The sequence below is a fragment of the Kryptolebias marmoratus genome, linkage group LG12 (assembly GCF_001649575.2).
Source record: "Kryptolebias marmoratus isolate JLee-2015 linkage group LG12, ASM164957v2, whole genome shotgun sequence".
NCBI lineage: Eukaryota > Metazoa > Chordata > Actinopteri > Cyprinodontiformes > Rivulidae > Kryptolebias > Kryptolebias marmoratus.
Genome location: NC_051441.1, coordinates 9,862,278 through 9,872,644, shown reverse-complemented (window position 1 = coordinate 9,872,644; position 10,367 = coordinate 9,862,278). Strand labels below are relative to the sequence as shown.

At 39.1% G+C, this 10,367-nt stretch overlaps 1 protein-coding gene across 1 annotated transcript; it reads right to left on the bottom strand.

Annotated features, from left to right (window-relative positions):
• Window positions 1-2,984: 2,984 nt before the first annotated feature.
• Window positions 2,985-7,745, bottom strand: LOC108241368 (somatostatin receptor type 2). Its single transcript, XM_017425458.3, has 2 exons — window positions 7,326-7,745; window positions 2,985-5,788 (listed from the first exon to the last, which is right to left on the bottom strand). The coding sequence occupies exons 1-2, from the start codon at window positions 7,347-7,349 to the stop codon at window positions 4,634-4,636; spliced, it is 1,179 nt and encodes a 392-aa protein (XP_017280947.1). The 5' UTR covers window positions 7,350-7,745; the 3' UTR covers window positions 2,985-4,633.
• Between the last annotated feature and the right edge of the window lie 2,622 nt (window positions 7,746-10,367).

Below are 10,367 nucleotides of genomic sequence, written 5' to 3'. Positions count from 1 at the left end.
CCACCCCCCCCCCCCCCCCCCCCTGCCCAAAACACACCTTACAGTTCTCTCCCATGGTGCTCGCATTTCAACTGACCAAGCATTTAACTCACTCGTGATGGAGGACAGTATGTCATCATATGCATATAGGACCGATTGCAAAAAAAGAAAAAAATTATATATATAAATCAGTGTATTATGAACGTTGCAAGGACATTTTAAAGGTATGGTTATGATACGTATCATTTGTGAAAATTAGCTATGAAATACTGTATGAATCTAGTATACATCTATTTTTAAAGAGCAATGAAAACATGGGAGAGCTTAGCGAAGCTGCCTTTGCCAGTTGCTGGGGAAGCGCTGCCATGGAAACTAAACAGATTTGGACCTGAGTGTTCTCATGTTCATTTATTTACTGTGTTGATTATTTTTATTTTAAAGTCTGGTTGAGGGCAGGGAATATCTATTTTTTTTAGCAACTTATTGACTTTTTGTTTACTGTTTATTTTTGTTTTTTGTTTTTTTTCAGTGTTTTTTTTTTTTTTTCTTAAAGATTTCAGTACATTCATATGTCCCTAGCTGTCCTGGTACTGGAAAATGTTTTCTGGGCATATTATACTTTCATTCTCGTGGAATCGTTAATATAATGACGGTGTTGATTCATTGGCTCACTTTCGATGTTTAGAAATCATTTGTTAAATATGAGCTTTAGGTTACACACGTGGCATTCTCAAACAGAAAAAAAAAAACAATGAATTTGTGAACGCCAGATCTGGTCCTATATATGTGAGGATTTGAAGAACACCTTGAACCTTCTGTGCAACAGAAAAACAACAAAAAAAAAGTCATTTAACAACAACACTGCATGCAACTGGGCTCGCACCAGATTATGTGAAAAATTGTCATTGGTTATGGTTCAAGGTTCGCTCCTAATTGTGATTTTTTGCTCTGTAGTTCAGGAAACGGAAGGGTGAATGTATGAGATTGTATAGAAGGTAAAACACATTGCACATACATGGGGGACTATTTGACCACAGCCTGGCTCTGAATCCATCAGTGTTAAACTTCTCCATGGCAACCGTGGCTCGTGTGGTTCGTGGTTTGTTTTGCCTCTGCAGTGCGGTAAACTTGATTCAGTAAGTATGCTGTCAAGTCACACTATAGATTATGCACATGCACATCAGGGTCACTGACTGTAATTGTATAAAAAGTACAGAGATAACAATATTCTCTCATGTTTAAAAAAAAAAAAAGTGACGCCCTAATTTATCACGCAGTAATGCCAGATTATGAAAAAAAACACACCTCCTTTTTGTTTTGCTGCTGATATCACAATGAAACATGCATATCTTTTGGTCTGCTGCAGAGTTTTTTTTTTGGAAGAGTGGAATCAAAACACTCTCCTGATGGGTCACACTATGGTTTTGTTGCATCATGGAGCAGTTAAGGCCATTCAAGGACATTCAGGGAAACAGCTAAAACGAAAAAATTAAATAATAAAAAAAAAAAAAAAAAAAAAAAACGGAAGAGGAGAGCTTCATTATCTGTCTCAGTAATTAAACTCTCACCAAAACTGGAATGTCTATGTGGCGTGCTGTCTTTTTGTCTCATCTTTCCTCTGCACTAAGACTAGACTGAGAGGTGAAGCGCTGTCATGCATCTGAGCCAAATCTGGCAGTAGTTTTTTTTCTTAACATGTTTATTTCCTACATTACTGCCAAAGTATTATCACGGCAGGGCAAGAAAAAGAAAACATAAAATAAAATGTTTGTCAAGAGTTGGTGGACTGAATAAAATAACATCCAGTTGCATACATGTGAAAGATTTTGTGTCTGAGCTTTGAGCACCTTTTCCTTATGCACATGATTGTGGCGCCACTTTGTGGCCACTTTTAGAAGCACAACACGGTCTGAACAAAATCCTGTTAGTCGAGGCTTAAAAACACATTCCAGTCTAAAAAACAAATAATTTAGGGAAGCTACTCTTTATATGAAAAGGCTTGACATTAAAATTTCTTTTCATACTGTTCTAAATGCTGCACATTTCTGAGGTAAATAGCAGGCGTTGATATTACCTGAAATTATCTGATGTGACTTAAGCTTGTACTTTAATTGTGATTTGTACAAATTTAATTATTTTGATGAAAAACAATAAAAAATGTCATGTGGAAATTCCAACTTCAAATTGATGTAAAGATCTCACTGTTAATTAAAAGATTCTTTGTAAGTATTTGAATTGGCTCTTAATTTGAATATGTACTTTATTTTAGAGGAAATATTTCACAAAAGGAAAACCACTCTTATTTTTTTTATTTAGTTCAGCACAGCAGTACACAGACGCCACTCATTTATTCTGCTGTAAACTAAGCAAAACAAAAAAAAAAAAAGCTGCAGGAGACACAAATTCATACAATAATACAAACTTTATACACAAAACAGGTCAACTAAAACACAGAATCAACTAATAGAATGAACACTGGCTACATAACACAGCTGGAAAATAAATAAAATCAGCTAGTGTTGCACTAGCTGATTACTGTGATATTTGCTACTATGATGCTCAGTGTTTGTTTTGAACTGGCTTACATTTTGTACCACCCTAGAATGATCCATATATTCTGCTTTACAGATAGTCAGACATTTGTTTTTACTGCATGGTGCTCTTAGTTATAGTCTTATGTTTGTCCTTTTTTCCTTAGGCATCTGTGAAATGTCTACATGCATAATTCATGCCTGAAGTTGTCTCTATCATTACCATACTAATGAATGTTTCTGTGCAATCAACACACACACTGGTCACTGTTGCTATAGAAATGTAGGACACAACAGACGAGCCATATTTTTCAACGTTAATAAAAAAATGATTAAATAAGACCCAATTCACCATTACAAAGATGGAAAACGTAATCTGATTAAATGGATGGGGGCTGAGTATGTGTATTAGGATACAAAAGGACATAAGCACATATTCCAGACATGCTCAGGTCTGTTCTAACACACCTTTACGTTGCGTTTTTTTTTTTTTTTTTTCTCAGTTAGGGTGATTACACAGAAACGAAGCACACACATTAACGATTCTTTGTGAATATATCAGAATCTCTCTGTTGCTTTGATCCATTGCGTCGAAGCCTCCACACGTAGTGTAAATAAATCACTCGGATAGTAATCTGACTCTGGCAACAGACAGGGAGACACGCAGGTTGTCAGGGTGAAGCGTGGACTCCACTGCGGAGAAGCGCTGTGACGATGATAAAGGAACACCACACCCTCTTGAGGATGAGTGTTCTAGCCCTTCACAAATTCAAATCACTCAGCCACTCGGTGTCTGAAAGCCTCCTCAGACCGTCGCCTCCCAAATGCCGCGGGTTATAAGAAATTTACAACGCGAGGCAGCAGGAGAGGAGCTGGGTTCTTTATATCCAAAAGAAAAGATAAACACAATAAAAGAAAACAGCCTTCCAGCACTTCACAACTTTGCGGCTTCATCTTTTTTAAGTTACACATTTGCTCAGCTGCATAAAAAGTCAGTGATCAGGTGGCCTCTGATACACAATTCACCTTTTAGCAGATGGGTGGACAGCAAAGAGTACAGTCATACCTGAAACGTTATCTGGTTTGGTTTTATACCCTGGCTTAAACACACAAAACATGAAGCCACAACTTGGGGTTCAAATTAAATCATTTAGAGTCACATAATCCCACGTTTGTTTTGGAAAATGAGGTAACTAACATCTGCAAACTATACAGTGATACAAAACATTATTCCACAGAAATTCAATGTACTAAAAAAAAATACTGCAACATTTTTTTTGTTACCTTTTAGATGTCTGCATGACTTTGGTCTGAACCTCCTTCATGTATTGCCAGACTGGTACAGTAATAAGACTATAGCTTGAATTATCTATGAAACTAGAATGAAAGAAGGGGGAAATGTGACACAAGACCAACTTAGTAATTTACTGAACATTGTTGCTCACATTTACATTAAACACATCTGTATTGCAAACAACAGCTCTGACTCGCACTACATTCTGTTACTGATGTTTTTTTTAACTTAACTGCCCTCCTGATTTAGAGATTCAAAACTAAGTGGCAGAAAGTATTATGGTCTGATTTTATACAATTTGTTGCCTATTTTATTATACAGTTATCTACAGATAAATTCCCTCTCTGCAGTTCTGTCAAGAGTGGGTTATTTACACAAGTTAAGCACGTTCTGTTTTGATTTTCAAACACAGCAGAACAGACGTATGGAAACTTGGCACAGGCCCTCAGCTGTAAACAACATATATAATCTGGAGTCTCCCGGGGAAAAAAAAATCCATGTTTCCTTGGGGACCCTTTGCAGGTGGGTGTTGGTGTTTGTTATCTCTCCTCAGGTCTGTAACACAAAGTACTGAGAGGTGTCAGCCACATTTCATTTGCAGCAAGCTGAAGAGAATTGTATGAACCATTGATTTTTTTTTAATAATAGATATTTTACAAACTGGGGAACCTGACAAAAGGAACATTGTGGTTTGATATTTCTTGATTTTTAATGTCTGTTGTTACTTTGTCTTTCCCAACTAAAATCTAATAGCAGAGTTCTTTAGATGAGACCCTTAGGAAAAGGATTAAAGATGAAGTTCTTCAAGCTTCTTCTTGTTTGTGAAACCTTAGATGCTGGTCTGCAGGTCACCATTCAGCAAAGTACTCTGGGTCTCCGTGGGGTCATTCATCATGCGAGATTTGTCCTGCCGGCTATCGCTGCGGTCCACCTCATCCAGCCCTCCCACCTTCTTAAGGCACAGAACGTTCTGGAAACTCTTCTTGAAGTTTTCTGAGAGGAAGGCATATAGGATGGGGTTTGCGCAGCTGTTGGCGTAGCCCAGAACCACCACGAAGGCAAAGGTGCTTCTCAGGATGGGGGTAGTGCTGATGCTGCCTGTCACTGAGGTCACGTTGAAGACGTAGAAAGGCAGCCAGCAGAAAACGAACACTGCCACCACGATGGACACCATCCTGGTTACCTTCCTCTCTGAGCGTTTCCTCTTGGAGGAGCCCACGCGTATGCCTGAAGATTTCACCTTGATAATGATGAACAGGTAACACAGGCAGATGACCATGAGGGGCAGGAAGAAGCCCAGAATGAAGGTGTAGAACATGAAGGCTGTGTAGTAAGCTTCTTGAGGCTCAGGCCACACGATGCTGCAGAAGCAGCCATTGGGCTTTGTAATCACACCACTGTAAATAACAATAGGCAGATTAACCAGCAGCGACACCCCCCACACCGCCAGGTTGATCGTCTTGGCGATGCGAGGCTTTCGCCACTTTGTGGACTTAATAGGATGCACCACTGCCAGGTAGCGGTCAATGCTCATCACCATCAGGCAGAAGATGGAAGTGAACTGGTTCAGGGAGTCCACAGTCATCACAACTCTGCAGAGCACGAGCCCAAAGGGCCAGTGGACCAGCGCCAGCTGGATGGCGATGAATGGCAGGCCAAGCATAAAGAGCACATCTGCCACTGCCAGGTTGAGGATGTAGATATTGGTGACCGTCTTCATCTTGGCGTAGCGCAGGATGACGTAGATGACGAGGGCATTTCCACAAAGACCCACCGCACAAACCAGAAAGTACATGCAGGTGATGACCACAGTGCTGGTTCTGGTGAAGCTGTCTGTGTAGTTCCTGTTGGTGCTGGACTCATTTCCCTGTATGAAGCTGTCGTACATGAAGTGCTCTGATAAGTTCGGAGGGGGTGATGGGAAAATCCAGGGGTCCATGATGCTGCAGTCTCTCCCAGCCCAATGCTGTTTATGACATCCCACCTGCACAAGAAGAAAAGCAGAAACATAGATCTGACTGCTGATTGTATCCCAGCAGACTAAAGTAAAGATTTACCGTTTTTATCAGATGTTAATGTAATTGTTCTTTTTGTACTGACTTGACTTGTTGACTGATGCTAAGTCGACCCAGTCCACCTGACTGGCTGTCACATGACATTTTGCAATAACGCTGAATGCATGAATGACAACAAACACAATACAATACTGTGTGTTCAGCACTCTGAGTTCTTATACTTGTTTCTAGTCACACATAAAGACAGCTGTTTCTGGAGGGACTTCATTGATTTTACATCTTGATCACCTCTCCAGAGAACAGACCTGACTGATAGCGTGTCTGAAGAAGAGCTCTGCTGAACCCAGACCTTTCTGGCACAGACTGGACCTCTTTGTGGGTTTATTTAGTCGAGCCCACAGATACCAAGGGAAATAATTCCACACACAGAACAATCACAATTTCTCCAGGAGGAAATGTTTGCAATTTCACATGCTGACATGTGATCAGCTGTGACCAGTTATGCAGAATTTTTTTTTCTGACCTTTTTTATTTCGGAGTTGGCATAGATGTAAATGAACCCCAGCCTAAGTAATTGAATGAGGGGGAATCACAGTCCTGCCAGCAGCCTTGCTGCTGTCAGATTCACTGCCAGTGCACAGGAGGCAAAAGCGATCTGACAACTTAGTTCAGAGCCAATAACATAAGTGGTTTTATTATGCCAGTTTGTCTTTTTTTTCTGCAGCAGCAGAAGGATAGTTTGGACTGTGGGGAATGTTTCATGAACAAATGCTGCTGAAAGGAAGGTTTGAACTCAGTGACAGATAAATTCTCATTTTCCGAGGACTAAAGTCTTGCATAACAGAACAGTTGAAGAAACATTTTTTTGTTTGCACAGAGCAGATAATATTAAAATGATTTACATGAACAGAGAACTATAAAAATGAATAAAAACATGAAGCCGTTTAAAACACATCAATTCCAGTTGTAAACAATAAATTTGCATTGTGCAACTGATATATTACTCATCACCGTGGCAGATTACATTGTAAACCATTAGAAAGCTGTTTTTGAGGTGCTATTCAGTCTGTGCAACAGGTATTCCCAAGAAAGTCCACGAAAACACAACATGTTTTTAATTAAGTCATCACTTTAATTTGCAAGTAAATTTTCTCCCCATTAAGAAAAATAATTTCTGCTCTAATATCTGCTACCCAGGTGAAGTGGGGACATTCAGCCGAACACATTGTGCTCTAGTGTAACCTGCAGGCTCACTGAAGGCAAAGTAAAAGCATCGAGATCATGTCAGTCATTAACAGTGTTGAGAAACTCTGCACACATCAGCCGAGATTTATGTTTGGATTGTGCGCTTTGAACTAGCACATGCGTAAACACACCTCCCCCCAAAATCCAACCTTTAAATATTGCATTTTATTATATTTTCATCAATGTGCAATGGTTATATTAAAAGTACTGCGTCCGGTTCACGCATGCAAGCTTAAGTAGAGCACTGTTGAATCATCTTACCTGTAATTGCTCCTTTTCTAACATCCACAAAATGCGCCACTTCTCTAAAGCTGAAAGTGTCTCAGTGTTTACAGCAGATTTATCTTCATCTTTAAATGTCCCCCAAGTTTGTCTCACTTGATACGAAAAGGAAAAACTCTCGATACTTTAAATTTTCCTCTTAAGAATCCCATAATGAGCTGCGCACTCGACCAGATTCAAATTGAAAAGGGGACGGAGCTCCGATGCGCTCGCGGCGTGGCGCGCGCTCTGACTGTCTCCAGCTGGAGGGCGCGGGGATGTTGAAGGACGCACGTGAAACGGCACCGAGGAGGTGCTGAGGAGGTGCTGAGGAGGCTCACCTCTGATCGAGGAGGAGAGACACCGCTTTATGGGCAGATATTCGCTCCTGCGTAAAAGGACGAGCGGGTTCACGGTGAGCTCGCCCTCAGTCTCCAGCCCTTTGACGTGCGTGTAACGCACGAGCAGATAAAAGTTCAAGCTTTTTACGTGTCAATAAAGTCAACACTAAGAAGTATGCAACAACCGAACACAGACTGAACACGTTAACAAGACAAAGAAGACTAGAGTTTCATCTTAAATCCATCCAGTTCAGATATTTTGTAGTTAAATGTTGTGGTTATGTACAGTCAATATCTTACTTGTTGTAGAAAACACTTCAAACCAAATCAGTTTGGAGAGCTAAAGTTTATTACAGGTTGGATAAAAGAGCTAATAGCTTGTTTAAGTGGACTGAAACCATCCTAATCCAAATCCAGTCTCAATTTCAATACGGTTCATACAAACACTTTTTTTTTTAGTTTTGCATTACAATATTATTTACAAAAACAAAATGTTGTGGTTATTTGCAAGTGCAACTAGCAGCAGTAGCTAGCTGTAGCACCTTTTGTGCAGTTTAGAGCACTTCCAGCAGGACTATAATATTATTTCTGCAAGAATAACCATGTAATGCAAATTTAATAGTGGTGTAAATGTTTATAAAATAACACTCTTACGACTCACTATGACATTTTAACTCAACAATCTACTTGAGCCTTGGACTAGCCCATTAGCCTGTCAGTCAGGTCAGAAGAAACTCTTTTTTTTCAGACTGAGGCTGTTCAAAGATCTATACACAGGTAATATCATTTTTTTTTTAACAAGAACTTCATTTCTAAAGAACTGAACTAATTCTTTAATACAAAGCTATTTTTTGTTAGTTTTTTTTTAGTTACACAACATATTCAGTTAGTACCTAGGTATGAATTTGAATCACAGATTGATTTCATTTGAATTATTTCACACACATAATGAAAGGAAAATTGTATTTCTGAAACTTAAAACCTCAAATTGTTCTTTTACTGTCGTCTTAAATTCCTCACATCATTAATGTGTCAGAAGAAACCCTGACAGTTACTGACATTACCAAAAGCTGATGCTTTTACTGCAGCGGTCCTCAGATTTTTGTCTCTCTGTGTGTTTCTTTACTTTGAGTTTAGTCTGAATGAGCTCAGCTGAAATGATTGACTTCTCCATTGCAAAGCATCCCACTTCCTAATCTTTAAAAGCTCCTCCGATGCCCTTTCGGTTACTGTGTTGTGAAGCACAGTCCAATAATCTTTGCTACATTTGACCAAATCCGAGCTGACAGTCCTCCATACAGCTTCAGAAATCATTTGTCTGCTTCTGTTCTCTGTCACATCAATAAACACCAGTGACCCAGTGTCATTAGCAGACATGCAGCACTATGCCATCAAACTGCCTCAAGTATTTATATTGTTTTTTGTTTTGCTTGGCTCATGAGTCATTTCAGGACGTCTTCAGAATTTCTTTCCTCTCATTATGATCCAATTTCATTTTAGATTCTATCTGTTCAAAGAATGCTGTTCCGGAGGGGGTATTTTTTTAAGTTTTAAAAAGGTATTTCTATCTTATGAATGGTTTGCACTTTGTGGAAAACCCTGTGTGGTAATTCTGTTAGGCTGGGATAATGAACAGATCTGCCTCCTGCAGCGTGTTCTTCACTTGGCTGATTGTAGTGGATTTTTTTTACAACGGGAAGAATGTTTTTTTTTCACCGAGCATTATCTGAATGTATTAAACTGTTCATTTGATCACATCTAATGTTCCTACTCTAGCTCCAGATTTTGCTGCATGTTTAAAAGGCAATTAAAAAAAGTTATAAACAAACAAACTTGGATTGACTCATCAACCAGTTGCAGTGTCACAAATGTTACAGAAAACAACACATCATTAAATTAAGTTTCGGGAGACTTTAAAATTGTTTTTATTTGCATGTGTGCTGAAAAGAATCTGTAGTTTAGAACCAATCAGTCTATCTATCCATCCATCCATCCATGAGAAAGCCGTAGACCTCCTTGGTTCTTGGTCACTAATTTTAGCAGCAATTGTTATTTTCCCTGTTTTTAAGATTTGCTGAAAAGCAAAACTTAAGGCTGTAAACAACAATAACAAACATCTGTGATGGTCCACTGTTGACAAAGTTTTTAAGTTGGATAAAAGAGGGCGTTTAACATAGAAGCAGGCTAAGTTTACAACTGTGATCACAGATTTTTTTTTAGGTTTATTTTCCCCGACTTTACACTGTTGCATCTTACATTAGCTGTAATCGATCTGGGAAACATCAGCCTGAATTTCAGCTTAGTCAGAGCAACCAATGTAGGGTTTATCAGAACAAATTTATACCACTCAAGCTTTCCATTATATAGGGAAGCTGAAATGTTTTTCTTCAGAAACTAGCGGCTAATTTAGGCTTTCCACAAATTAAAACTTTGTCTGCATCAGAGGATAAATGAGATGCATTGATGCTTGTCTGCTTGTCTTCATTTCCAGAACTCATTAGAGACCACTAAACATGAATTAGTCCACATTAGTCTTTAGACAAACAGCATTAAACACACACATACACTCAGAGAGACACATCTGAACTGCAGGTTAGTGATAGTTCCTCTGTCTGAGGTGAACATATTTGAAGCAGGTGAAAAGTTCATGAAGGAAATTAAAGAGTTTAAGAGCAATAAGTTATTAGAGGCATAATTGACA

Bases quoted from the DNA above. Each gene is read 5' to 3' on its own strand.
- LOC108241368 (XM_017425458.3), bottom strand. From the start codon at position 7,349: ATGTTAGAAAAGGAGCAATTACAG. The intron at 5,789-7,325 runs GTAAGATGATTC...CTTCTTGTGCAG, and splicing joins TAGAAAAGGAGCAATTACAG to GTGGGATGTCATAAACAGCA.